Source organism: Malus sylvestris, chromosome 16, assembly GCF_916048215.2.
Source record: "Malus sylvestris chromosome 16, drMalSylv7.2, whole genome shotgun sequence".
Taxonomy (NCBI): Eukaryota; Viridiplantae; Streptophyta; class Magnoliopsida; order Rosales; family Rosaceae; genus Malus; species Malus sylvestris.
This window is the reverse complement of record NC_062275.1, coordinates 30,186,163-30,201,100: the sequence shown is the minus strand read 5'-3', so window position 1 is coordinate 30,201,100 and position 14,938 is coordinate 30,186,163. Positions and strand designations below refer to the sequence as shown.

At 38.3% G+C, this 14,938-nt stretch overlaps 1 protein-coding gene and 1 pseudogene across 1 annotated transcript; one reads left to right on the top strand and one right to left on the bottom strand.

The window, feature by feature from the left end:
- Positions 1 to 5,506: 5,506 nt before the first annotated feature.
- LOC126607156 (UDP-glucuronate 4-epimerase 1-like) lies at positions 5,507 to 7,311 on the top strand. Its single transcript, XM_050274632.1, has one exon. The coding sequence runs from the start codon at positions 5,793 to 5,795 to the stop codon at positions 7,089 to 7,091; it is 1,299 nt and encodes a 432-aa protein (XP_050130589.1). The 5' UTR covers positions 5,507 to 5,792; the 3' UTR covers positions 7,092 to 7,311.
- A 6,270-nt stretch (positions 7,312 to 13,581) lies between these two features.
- LOC126607155 (protein MODIFIER OF SNC1 11-like) lies at positions 13,582 to 14,307 on the bottom strand (annotated as a pseudogene).
- Positions 14,308 to 14,938: the final 631 nt, after the last annotated feature.

The window sequence follows — 14,938 nt, the reverse complement described above, 5'->3', positions numbered from 1 at the left end:
TGTTTTGATTTATTAGTTTTGTAAAAAACAATCAAGTAGTGCTTTCACCTTTCATAAAAATAATATATGTTTTGATGATTGATATTTCTTTCATCATTTATACAAATATTTAACACTTTAAATACTTTCATAAAAATAATATATGTTTTGATGATTGATGTTTCCATCATCATTTATACAAATATTTAACACTTTAAATACATGATAAATCATTAGAAAAACATATATCATAAACTTTATGAAATAAATCAAAACTTTGAATCAAAACACAAACCTTTGTGTTCTTGGCAAGAACATCAAGAACATATGAAGAACATCCATGAAAACCCATAAGAGCTCCATGAATGTTTTCATGCAATAAAACTCAAATTTTTATCATTCAAAATGAGGCTAACATCCTAGGGTACTTAGGGGTTCCAAAAGTCACCTTAAAACCATTTTAACAAGACAAACATGAACCCAAAAAATCACCCTTTGGATTTGGCCGAAAATCCCCAAAATCATGGTACCAAATTTTAGCTCCAATATTCATCCTCATATGAACTACATCTACAACATTTGAGATGGCAAATTTTCAAACAAAATTTACATTCAAAGAAGCAAGAATAAAGCTTGTAACAATTACAACTTTTAAATCATAAACTTATGAACTACAAAACCCAAAAGGATTCACCAACTACTAGACCTAGGCTCTGATACCACTTGAAGGAATTATTTTGAAAAACATGTTCATTTGAGCAACATCATATAGCATGCAATTAACAATTAAAGGCGGAATCATGCTTGCATGCACTCAAAAACAAAACATTACCATGAAATTCAAAGCCTAGTAGATTGGTGAACCAATAATCAACTCAAAACAAAGTGAGTTGAAATTATTACCTTTGTAGATTCCTCTTTGCATAAGCAAAGGCTAATCACCCAAAGAGATAGGGCCTTCATTCCTTGCTTCTTAGATCCATGGATTTGGATGGAAAAATAGGTTTCTCCAAGTTCCCAAAATAGGGAACCTCTAAGTCTCTTCACCAAGGTTTGATTGTAGAAGAAATGAGTGACCTTGGAGTAGTAGGATTGCTAGATGTACCCTCCAAGGTGTTGGCCTCTTTAGAGAGAAAATGGAGAGACAATTCTCACCAATTTTCCCCCAAAATAAACCCTTTTTTTCACTTAATGAATATTTGGCTATAAAGTCATTTATATAGTCACTTCTTTAAGTGACCTAAACAACCAAAAAATCCTAATTCATCTTCATGGCCGGCCATATAGAGAGATTTGGGCTTTTGGGCCTTAATGAATCTTTATTCATTAAATTGTCATACAACTTAAGTTAATGGGCTTGACGTTCGAAGCCCATTGGGCTTTAAGGTCCAAAACTATCCCGAAGTCTTTAACGAACTTATTCGTTTGATTAATTAACATATTAATTAATCCTTGCCATAAATAAATGATTAAACCATTTAATCATTCTTACTCATTTCCGTTTAATCTCCAATCTCTACCTTTTATGGTGTGCGATCCATTAGGTTCCTTTTAGCGAGGTAGTGGGCGATTAAAACCATTTTACATCGATTGTGAATTGAAACTATTTTCAATTCTCCCTTTAGTGATTACACACGTTTAGGGCTTCCACAAACCATGAGTGACACCTAGCAGCATATCATGGTTACCCAAGCTAATCAGAAGAGGATAGAGAACCTATTCAGTTTGGGATTACAAATGCAATACGGTCCTTCTCTAATCTAATACTCTTGACCACATTGTTTGGTATGATAGTTTATTTATTCATGTCTACTATCCAATGTGATTCGTGTGCTTATATGATTTCCTTGAATGTGATTTGGAACGCATTCCCTAATCTCATTCATACTCTGGCCAGAGATTCCAAATCATATCATAGAGTATTCTCCCTCAACTGTTTGAAGGTTAGAGATCCCTTGTTGCGCATTCACTTGTCTCCATAGCTAAGTGGCTTAACCCCAACGATGCCGTGGACACCCCGAGGGGGTGACTTTGACATAATCAAAGATCAAGGACTTAACCACAAGACAACTGTGATGCCTCAGGTCAAAGGACTACTTTGCATTATCCCAACCATGAGTTCTCATGTGACATGGAATATAAGAATTCTTCGTTGATCACGTTCAGTGAACTCATTCTCTATTGAGCACCTACGTACTTGTCTTGATGTCACACACACCAATGACTCGAGACTAATCACTCTCCCTGAGAGAAGACATAGTACGTACTGATCTTAACGGACTGTCAACGCCCAATTGGCAATCCTATGATCAGGAACGTTTAGGATGTGTCTACGAAAGAATGGTCTCATGAATCTAACTTCATTAGATTACATTCTCCCAATCACATATTCCTTGGACTTTATCGTTTAAGCATATAACATTTATATGAGACGGCTCAAACAATAATGTATGCCCTTTATATGTAAAACTAGATTAGTTTAACATGTGAAATGTCCGTAAAGTATCATCACATGATTGGCTTTAGGGCACATTTCCAACATAAGTCACGTTCTAGTACTACAATCATGTGTAGTTGGCGCTAAGCACTCACATAAGGATCCTCCTTTCCTAGTGCAATCTAGGGACTTGATGACACCTACCTTGAATCCAAAGTGAACGTAACGATGCATGTGAACATACACACAAAGCTGATCTTGGTCCAGACCGTACAAATAAATGAAACATCAACATGTCACAGTTTGTACTCCCAAAATAATAATAAAATAATAAAGTGTAAGCATTTATTTTTTAGAGCTTTAATGAAAAGGGCTTGGGCCAGCAAATATTCAACCAAAAACCATCTTAAAATGTTATTTAACTAAAAGGACTCAAAGTTTAATAAAAAACTATCCAAAACTATTGTCTACCTTTTTTGTGGCATTATCCTCCTCTTCCTTGTCATCGTCCTCATCCTCATCCTCTTATTTGCACCACGAACAATTTATAGTGTTAGTATTTTATTCCAATAAGATCCAATAAGGACCTACGGTCCCGGTGATGTACGTACATGCAAGCCATTTGTAAATAGGGAAAAAAAAACCAAAACATAAAACGGTTTCTGGAAACCAAAAACATAACACTTTTTCTGGAAAAAAAAATCAGATACAATGTTTGTTTTTTCTATGCACAAACAAACACTGTATCTGGAAAGAAAATAACCAAAATCCAGAAACAGTGACTTAGATTCCATAAACTGTCTATGTTTTAACCTTTGATTATTTCTTTTCTTTCATGCATCAGTTGATTATATTTAAGAAACATGATATTTGCTTTGAATCCAAATACAATGAATTTCACTATTTCTTTTCTAGCTTACATTTAAGAAACAGTGTGTCTATTTCATTTGGATCCAAAAACAGTGACTTAGATTCTAGAAACAGTGTTACTTAAAATCCAAAAACAGTTTATTTTTACAGTCTAGAAACAGTGACCCGTCGTTATTATTGAATAACATTCAGATCTCAAATTTATTTTCTGGAGAAACAAATGATGAACTTCATTAACGAAGAAAAATTAAAAAACAGTACCTCGAATACTTTATGAATAATAATGACGATCACGTTTCAACGAAATAATACAAAATATAAATTAAATAGCATGATGATCTATATTTTTGTTTCAAAGAAAAAGAAGAAGGTCTACAAAACAATGATGAACTCCATTAACGACGAAAATCTAGAACTCAACCTAAAAAAGTTAGGGATAAAATTAACAAATCATAATTTATTATAGTTAGACCATTTTTAGTTGAACTACTTTAATATAGGCCTTGTACTAATCATTAAACAAAACTTATAACATGATTTTTGATTAAAACTAAAACTTTTCAAACCATTTTCATTAATTTTACTTTTTTTTCCTAATTCAAAACATGGCAAGTCAAATAATCACAAGAAATTTATAAAACTATAGCATATAATATTTGAAAGCAAAGACTCATTCACTGGTACGTCTCAGGATTGTGGCCTCCTTGCCTTACTTGCCTAGGAAAATCTGTCGGATAGTTTCTCCTATTTGAGAAAAAACTATACTAACCAATACTAAGGAAAATACCGAAAACTCCCTTTGTTTGCTCAACTCGGAAGTTAAAAGTGTTTTGAGAAGTGACTCGTGCACCGCCACGGACGGTAACGCACCGCCACTGCCACCACGCGTCGGTCGAAGCTGTCATGCAATGGCACGAGCTGACACGCCAGTCACTGGACAACCAATCCTTCAAATCATAGGCGGACCATATTATACTTGCATTCCCTTGTCTATATTTTTACGGTTGCCTATATCCCAACGTCCATGCTCATGTAGAATACCTACATAAAGACAAACTAGAAGTTAGATCTCCAATGGCAGCATGCAATCCAAATTAAATATAATCAAAACAAGTTGAAAGAAATTTCAACCCGAATCAGATTAATGTGATATTATCATTCCAGATCTTTTCTTTAACGTATAATTCAGATCTAAAAAATTAGCACACAAATGAGAAATTAGATAATACTAGACATTCAAAAACCACATTTCATACTCCAAAATTTTCATTGACGGAAATACGTTTGGTACACCATCTGTTTTTATGTAAGTAGTGATAAATTATATTTTTTAAGTTAATAAATTTTTAACACATAATTCCCACAATTTGTATAGTAACAAATGATGTATCACCTCGTGTACCGAAAAATATATGTTAACATGGGCTTGAAGTTCGGCTTTTAAAACATTTAGGTTTGGAAATTGGACTTGAAAATAGATACCCAATATCTTTAATATAAGACTTTTTTAGAATGGTAATAAAAATTTCCCACCTATATTGATTTGCAGATCTACTTTAAAACCTCCATAATCAAAATCAGTCTAGGAATTAACATTTAGAATATTAGAGAACAAAAATTATGACTTGGAGTGCGTTTTATAAGAGTAGAACAATGATATTAAACTGAAATTCAAGTATAATCAATGCCATGGAGGACGATGAGTAGAATATTAGTCCCGCACACCAATGTGAAGTTTGCCAAACAATGTTGGCATATTTACTTCTCCTAAATCACATTGCTTCATATCACAGCAAGTCATCACATCAAATACTTCAAATTGATTACAAATTCTAAAACAATTATTGATATGCTGGTGAGCATACCTACTCTAGTTTCAAAAATACCCAAAAGAAACAGAAAAATAAAATTAAAGTACTTCATAATTGCTTAATGCCATAACTAATCCACTCCTTCTAGTTGTTCTAGTTGTAGTTGGTTAATTAAGGAAACAAACAAACAAACAAACAACATCCTCCGAATCTTCTTTACATACTATAATTAGTCCATTTACTTGCTTTTAGGACGAAAATACCCTTTTTATTTTTGTTTTTGTTTTCTATTTCTAAAACAAATATTAGATATTATTAAATTCGAATAAAAACTTTAACTTGCGAAGCCAAAGCATTAAACAACCCTATGAGCGCGTTCACGAATCACGCGTACATGCCCTGTCATGTGTCAATGTGGGTGACCACGGTATATAACCCTCCCTCGCCATCCCACTAATAGCAGGTGCCGAAATTTTAATCACCCAGAAAACAAATCTGCACTTGCATCTTTCTTCTTCAATCCTCTCCTTTACCCCCTCTCTTTCTTTCCAAATCATTAAAAAACCCCCAATTTTTCTTAAATCCAATCCCACGGAAGAAATTATTTCAATTTTTTTTGGATAAACAAAGAAAAAGAGAAATTAGAGAGGAACCCAGAAAATAAAAGGCGAGAAATTTTCTCAACAATCCAAGATATGTCGTCTTCATTGGAAGATGAGTTGTTCCCCTCGACGCCCGGCAAGTTCAAGATCGAGCGGAGCCACGCCATGAACCGCCAGTTCCACCGCTGCTTCGCCTCGACAAGCACCATGTTCTTGTGGGCCCTATTTCTCATCGCCTTGACCGCGTCGTATTTGAGTTTTCAGAGCTTCGTTGACTCCAGCAGCCGCTACTTCTCCGCCTCCTGGGGTGGCATCCAGTGGGAGAAGCAGGTTCGCAACTCTGCCCAGATCCACCGCTCCGGCGGCATGTCCGTCCTCATCACCGGCGCCGCCGGATTCGTCGGGAGCCACGTCTCTCTAGCCCTCAAAAAGCGCGGAGACGGCGTCGTCGGAATTGACAACTTCAACAGCTACTACGACCCGTCGTTGAAGGAAGCTCGCAGGTCGCTCCTCAAGACCCACGACATTTTCATCGTCGAGGGCGACATAAACGACAACCGCCTCCTCGACAAGTTATTCGACACGGTGGCGTTCACCCACGTGATGCACTTGGCGGCTCAAGCCGGCGTCCGGTACGCCATGGAAAACCCTCATTCCTACGTCCACAGCAATATCGCCGGCCTCGTCACACTTCTTGAAGTCTGCAAATCGGCCAATCCTCAGCCGTCCATCGTTTGGGCCTCGTCCAGCTCTGTCTACGGCTTAAACGACAACGTTCCGTTCTCCGAATTGCACCGTACGGACCAGCCGGCCAGCCTCTATGCCGCCACCAAGAAAGCCGGTGAAGAAATTACCCACACTTACAACCATATTTACGGCCTGTCAATTACCGGTTTGAGATTTTTCACCGTGTACGGACCCTGGGGACGACCCGACATGGCCTATTTTTCTTTCACCCGCAACATCCTCCAAGGAAAGCCCATCACCATTTACCGGGGCAAGAACGGGATCGACTTGGCGAGGGATTTCACATATATTGACGACATCGTGAAGGGCTGTTTGGGGTCGCTGGATACATCCGGGAAGAGTACCGGGTCGGGTGGGAAGAAGCGGGGATTGGCGCCGTACCGGATCTTTAATTTGGGGAACACATCACCGGTGACAGTGCCGACACTTGTCAACATCTTGGAGAGGCATTTGAAGACGAAGGCAAAGAAAAAGGTGGTGGACATGCCTGGAAACGGCGACGTTCCGTTCACGCACGCGAATATAAGTTCGGCCGGAAGAGAACTCGGGTACAAGCCCACAACCAATTTGCAGAGCGGGTTGAACAAGTTTGTTAGATGGTACCTTTCTTATTACGGCTACATTCGTGGCAAGCCTGTAAATTAATTTTTCCTCTTCCATTTTTTTACTTTTTTAATTTTCTAGGATTTTATTTCCCCAACCACAAAAGGAAAAACCTTGGAAAAAATATCCTAGGGCAAGAAAATGGAAAGAAAACAAAAAACTGAGATGCATTTGTTTTTTACTTGGGAGAGCTAGGTTTCTCCTTGGTAACTCTTTCTTTTTTATTTTTGGTTTATATTTATTACATTTATTTTTTTGTTTATATTTATTACTTTTACTTTTTGTTTATATTTATTACTTTTATTTTTTGTTTGTTTTTGTAAAGAAGAAGTTGAGGCTTGGTTTGATTGACACAATGATATTGTACTTGTTAGGTTCCAATGGCAATACTTCATCCCTTAAGAAGAATTTCTTAAAGGGAGACCCTTGATGGACACTATACCACCTTATGTTTTTGGCATAATGTTGTACAATATTAGCACGAGAATTATATCAAAAACATGAAGTGACGAAGATCTCATAAAAAAAATTAAAAGTCTCCTTTGTATGTGTTTGGACCCGATTTTACACTATCGGCCTGAACAATCAAGGTCGTTGAATGAATGGGTTCTAGACCGTTGGATTTCATATTTTTCTAGATATTACTATTGGATTTTTGTAGTAATTATCTTAAGTATATTTTTGGAAGCAAAGGAGATCAATGTCAGTTCAAATTGCTATGCGACTGGTTTGAGAGCCAACGTGGTGGGTTAAAAGATTATCTTCCATGCACTTATGGAGATAAAGATGGTGAAAAAGGATAAGGGCCAAATTTGCTCGAAATCGAATATGCGTGCAAATTACCTCGATAATGATGGTATCTGATGAGTACCAAAAGATAAGGAATGGTGGGGTGATCAGATGGGATAGATAAAGAATATTCCTTGTGTGTTTCTATTTGATCAAAACTACAATTGCAAATTGAATTTGTGTCAGGTAGATAAAGATGAGAAAGGATGGAATTGCATCCAACGTGTGGGGTCAAGGTTAAGGCGATGCAATTCCATTGGTGCATGGTTGCACGGTTCTAGCAAGAAGGTCACGAAAAAATTTGGGTCACGATTGACTTGCACAAAAATCGTGTGCGCGCCAGAATGCGTGAAACGTGAATTACGTGAGCACGACTGTTTGGGCCCAAAATATTAGTTTGGGCCGAGTATAGAATTATTCTCGGCCCAGAAGGCCTTACGACAGGATTCAATTCTCAGGGATCAGTTAGTTCTGGACCGGTTAGGTCGTGGGCTTCCCAAATCCGGGTCGATTATACCATACCGCAAGACGAGTCAAATCCTGATGCAATGAGGAGTCTCGGCAAGATCAATAACCCAGAAACGAATCCGGCTCGATAAAGGACTAGGTTCACAATTATAGTGAAAATAGGACCGGTCGAGTTGGTGTTTGATCAGGAGAAGAAGACCTAGTCCGAGTAGGGTTTTAATTCGGCTTTAGAGGTATCCAATGCTATAAATAGAGGAGGCTGTGCATCATTCAAGCATCTCCAATTCAACACACAAAACTGCCCTGCGCAAACCCTCTCAACAACTTTGAGATTTTTATTTTCTCTTTTCGCTGACACATCTTCCGTTGGCATCAACTGCACTACGGCGAGGACGGTTGGTTACCTATCCAAGTCTCGGTTGAGAAGGATTTCCGAATCCTTATTGATTGAGGTCATCTCATTAGCCTCTTCGGCGAAGTGAGGTGTTACAGTTTACTGAGCTCGGCGCATTGCACGCTGGGTTATTTTATGATTGGATACTCTCAAATGGGATTTAGGGTTCGGCATTTAGACGGCCGAACCATGTTCACTATTAAGACTTATATTCGATTTAAGTATTTGTGCCCTTACACTTTGGTGTCAATTCGGTGTGAGTTTACTCTGACGAATAACATCACTGTGACCGAATCCGATGACAGCGATTCGTGAACTTCGTAAGAATAGTAGCCTTGTCTTCAGGTTCGAGAACCCAAGAGGCCAAGACGTGTTCCTTTCTCGGCCGCAATCGCAAGACGCAGAAGTCAGCTGCGCACCCAACGCAACATCAACAAATTTACTCCTCGGTCGAGCTCGACCGACGAGTTGACACGCCCCGCATTCACCGAAGGACGTAGTTAGCTTATAGATTACTATGTCTGCGCGCCAAGTAGGCTTGGTAGTTTTTAAGGTCAATAGTATGTAATAGATATTAGATAGGATACAGATAAGAGCCTGGGAGGGCAACAGCCATGAGTGACATACGATACGATAGTGTTTGGTCCCATCTTAGTCTATGTTCAAGATCCAACCGTTGGATACACAGTAGATCCAGCTGTAAGTGTTTGCGTAAGTGCTTTGGTGGTAGTGTTTTCCAAGCATTTTAGTGTCATTTTGCATGTATAATTCATCTCTGAATGTATACTCTTCTCAGAATTAAGTTAAATGATGGTATGGGATTAGGCAACCGAAACTACACACAAGGACTCGGAATGGTAGGACTTGTAATGCAACTTACTTATTTTTCCCACTCAGAGCAATTAGAATGTGTTTCCCCAGTCCCGCTAGGATGTTCACAAACTAAAAAAAATAGGACTTCAACTAATAGAAGAAACGGCTTTCATGATGATGACCATGTTGGTTAGGTGGTGGTTGTCAATCATTGGAACTAGGAGTGTAAACTCAAATAGGCATGTTAATATATGAAAATCCAGTTTATCACTTGATGAGTGCCACACTTGCTAAGGTGCAAATTATTTTTTTTTAAAGAGCTTTATACAACAAGTAGAAGGATTCAAGAGAAAGAAGTGGCTAGGGAATATCTAGAATTCATGAAAAATGATGTACTGAGACAACCATCACCAAAGAAGTTGGATTTAATGACATGGGACAAACCACTGCCCTCACACCAAATCTGACTGAGAGTAACATTCCTAAAACTTTCAAAATATTGTTTGTCCTTGAGTTCTTGCCACAGCACACAGGTAGCCACAACCCTCAATTTCAATTTTGTTTTCTACTAACATGTTGCTTTTAATGATTTAGGCACCCGCTCTTGAGCTTAAACCATTAACAAATCATTTCAAGTATCACCTTCCCTTCAAAGATCAAATGTATGCCCTAGCTCCTCATGAGGATTAGTTGGAGGCATCGTCTGTGATGACCCGTCCCTAATTCTCTATGTAATTTTCCCCCAATCGTGTAAATTGACATTTCTACCCTTGATGGCAAAGTGACGTGGATGTATTATTCAGTGTCCAATACCATCTTCATTTCGGCCTCTATGGGTGCGACGAGACTCGATATCTCTAAGATACATGGAATAGAAGGACAAGCACTCATCCACCAAATATGCTTCATCAATAAAACCTTCAGGACGACCCTTATTACGAATATAGCGCTTCAATGTTTGTAAATACCTACAATTATAAAACGAAACACAAATTATTATAATTATTAATTAAAGTTATGACTACAATTGTAAAAAAATTATAAAAATTTGTTAATTACCATTTAATTGGATACATCCATCTATATTGAACAGGGCCTACAAGAGCTGCTTCATCTACCAAGAGAACTGGAAGGTGCACCATTATATAAAAAAATGCAGGAGGGAATATTTTTTCAAGTTGACATAATGTCAAGGCAATTCTTGAATTCAATTGCTTGAATCCTTCCTCAGACTCCTTCTTACTACACAACTGCTTGAAAATTGAACTCAACTTTAATAATACTGTTGATGCACAAAACCGGGAGGTCTTGGAACAACGTAAATCCGATCGTGAATCTGCAAGAAAGTAAAGAATACAAGATGTATCGTGGTTCACCCCAATGTTTGGGCTACGTCCACACTGATGTTGATATTGTTTCACTCTGAATGGTGAATATACAAAAAGGCTAGAGGCAGTGTGCTCTCTAGCCTATTTTCTATGTTTGCCTTCTTTGAGATGTTTTCTCTCTTCCCATGGCCTAAACCTTCACCTCCCCTAATGAGGAGAGTGAGGAGTCCTTTTATAGAATAAGGGCTCCTCACTTATTACATATTTGCCCCTTCATTTATTACATAATAACATTTGAGTCCCCCGAGTATTTATACGAGATCTAAATACGGAGGCCCTAAATATGGTACAAACAGTAGTCCCCCAAGTCTTCAGTCAAGAGAGTCTTTTGGCTGGAGACTTGAAATTTAGTCCATATGTGGGCCAAAGTAACTAGATGTCGTCTAGAATTGATACTCGATATGAGGCGGTGCTCAATGTGAAATGATGCTCAATTAGGAGTAGCACATGTTGCGAGGCTGCTCGGCTTGTGGCTTATGTTGCCTTGGTTGGCTCAGCTTGTGGCATTGAAGGTGAGGGAGTACCTTTTATAGAATAAGGGCTCGTTCCTCAATACATAAATGATGGGCTAGAGTTGATGCTCACGGCGAGGCGGTTGCTTAGCAGGTGGTGATGCTCTCTAATAATGGTGAGGGAGTTCTTTTTATAGAATAAGAGTTCCCTTCTCCATACATAAATGATGGGCTAAGAGTCTCTCTCTAATGATGGTGAGGGTGTCCATTTTATAAAATAATGGTTCACTCCTCAATACATGAATAATGGGTGCTCTCTAATGAAAGTGAAGGAGTCCCTTTTATAGAATAAGGGTTCGCTCCTCAATACATAAATAATGGGCTAAGTCCCCCAAGTATTTTTCATGAGGCCCAGTTGTGGAAGCCCAATATATGGTACATAGTGTAGTCCCCCAAGTTTTCAGTCAATAGAGTCTATTGGCTGGGGACTTCAAATTCAATCCATGTATGGGTCGAAGTGGCGGTTGTTCGGAGGCGGTCTTTGTATACCATGCACTGAAGCTTTGTAGGTGAAGCTTTGTAGGTGAAGCTTTGAAAGTGAAACTTTGAAGCTGGATCTTTTGTAAATGAAGCTTTGAAGTCGGAGTTTTGTAAATGAAGCTTTCGAAGCTGGAGCTTTGTAAATGAAGCTTTCGAAGCTGGAGCTCTGTAAATGAAGCTTTCGAAGCTGGAGCTCTATAAATGAAGCTTTCGAAGCTAGATTTCTTTAAATGAAGCTTTCGAAGCTAATTGACATGAGTGATGCTCATGAATGTTTATGTTGATTGACATGAGTGATGCTCATGGATATTGACATGATTGATGCTTATGAATGTTGACATGAGTGATGCTCATGAATGTTTATGTATGATTGACATGAGTGATGCTCATGTATGATTTTTTGGAGGGCGGGTTGTACTTTTGATCACTTGGTTGGTGATAATAACGGTAGGCTGCTGAATAATTTTGGAGTACTAGACGTACTTTTGATTACCTAGTTGGTGATAATAGCGGCAGGTTGTCGAATAATTTTGGAGTACTGGACGTACTTTTGATCACCTGGTTGGTGATAAGCAAGTGGGTGTCCGGTCCGACAAGAGATCACCATGAGCACGTGGCTCATCAGTCTATAAGTTGGTAGACTTCTTTAATCAGCAACAATGTTAATTAATGGATCTAGTTGCTCAATAATTCCTGACAATAAATGACAGTATAAGTACGACCGTATAATGAATAAATCAAATTGACAAAGTTTGTCAAGGCAAAATATTGTATTATTTGCCTTTTGTGAATAAATGATTTATTCTGTTGTGTGATAAATGACATGTTGCATAAATCAACAATATATTAGGTATTGCCTAAATGTGTGTGTATATATATATAATCATGAATAAATGATTTATTCAGTTGTTTGATAAATGACATGCTGCATAAATCAACAATATATTAAGTATGGCCTAAATGTGTGTGTGTATATATATAATCATGAATAAATGATTTATTCAGTTGTTCGATAAATGCCATGCTGCATAAATCAACAATATATTAGGTATTGCCTAAATGTGTGTGTGTGTATATATATATATAATCATGAATAAATGATTTATTCAGTTGTTTAATAAATGGCATGCTGCATAAATCAACAATATATTAGGTATTGCCTAAATGTGTGTGTGTATATATATATAATCATGAATAAATGATTTATTAAGTTGTTTGATAAATCACATGTTGTATAAATCAATAACGTGGTAGTAATCATGTGATATCAGAAATAATAATTATATTATTTAATCATAAGTCATCATGACATAAAAATAATAAAATTATTATTTTATAATTAGTTATCATGACACAAATAAAATAATAAGATATTAAATAAACAATGATATTGAGAAAACATAATGATGGGATATTAAAGGAGAGCATCTTATCTTTTGCAGAAGTTGGTGGGTTTTCAGTGGGATAGTGGATCACCGTTGTCCAGATCCACATTCAGCGAATCTGTTCACGACTTCCCATTCGTCATCTTATTCATCACCAGTGGCTGTTTTTTTTTTTTTTTTTAAACTTCCTTTTTTATTTATTCCCAGTTGGGAGAAGGAGTAGGTTAGAGTCAGCAGAGCCTGGGTCATGTTTTGGTCCTTCAATCTTGGCGCAACCATAGCCGCCTCCATACTCATCCTTCCTCAAACAAGACAAGCAGCTCAACTGCTATGCGTATTACCAGAAGCAAGATCGAGGGGGACTTAGCCCATTATTTATGAGGTGTTTGAAAACCTTCTGAGGTGTTTGAAAATCTGAGAGACCTCGCCTTTCTTTTTTCTTCTTCCTGAGGATCAGTTTTAGCATCTAGTTTAGCATTAGGAGCAAACCGAGCAAGACGAGCCTTCTTCTTTGCATCCTCATCACCCACCACAGCAAGGCCAGGAAGCCTAAACCTCTCTGCTCTAGCCTTCCTCTTCAAGTCCTCTAATTTTTTAGATGCTTCAGATTCATGTGATGTAGTAACAGTACCAAACCTTTAAGCGTGAAAGTTGCGCTTCTCTTTTTCTGTGAGATGCACGGATATCCTAAATCGTTTGGCACGACGTATCTTCTTCTTAATGCCGGTAGCTAGAACAACCGCGTAACCAGTGGCAGAGTCAGTCTTGGGGTCATTAGAGTCAACCTTAGACCCGTTTTCTTCGGAGTCAACCTCGGACGACGGAGGTGGATTGGAGGGAGTGTCAGTGGACGGATTATCCGGTCGATCCGTAATTGTGGCGGTGGGTGGGGCCGAGGAGGATTCTAGGGTTTTCTTTGGAGCTTCTAAGGTGGTGATGGGGTCATTAAGCTTCTGTGTGTCGATGGCCATCAGAGAATTGGAGGTCGGGGAATTGGAATCGAAGATTGCGTAAGAAGTGCAGCAAAGAAGGTTAGAGAGAGAGAGATGAGCCAGGGCTTGACGTTTCGGTTGAGGTGGCTTGGTGGTGTCCCCTGTGCATCTATAGATTCTGGTTTCTCTGAAATCCCTGGTTGCAGATCGAGTATGATCTCGGGTTGTGCAGATTCACGGGGGATATTGTGGTGAGGTTTCACAGTGGTGAGATGAAAAAATGAAAGAAAACCAATATAGATTTTCGTATCGATTCCCACAGACGGCGCCAAGTGTTGATGCACAAATCTAGGAGGTCTTGGAACAACGTAAATCTGACCATGAATCTGCAAGAAAGTAAAGAACACAAGATGTATCGTGATTCATCCCAATGTTTGGGCTACGTCCACACTGATGTTGATATTGTTTCACTCTGATTGGTGAATATACAAGAAGTCTAGAGGCAGTGTGCTCTTTAGTCTATGTTATGTGTTTGCCCTCTCTGAGATATTTTCTCTCTTCTTATGGCCTAAACCTTCACCTCCCCTAATGAGGAGAGTGAGGAATCCTTTTATAGAATAAGCGCTCCTCACTTATTACATATTTGCCCTTTCATTTATTACATAATTACATTTGAGTCCCCCGAGTATTTATACGAGGTCTAAATACGGAGGCTCTAAATATGGTAC

Coding starts and splice junctions, on each gene's coding strand:
- LOC126607156 (XM_050274632.1), top strand. CDS start 5,793: ATGTCGTCTTCATTGGAAGATGAGTTGTTCCCCTCGACGCCCGGCAAG.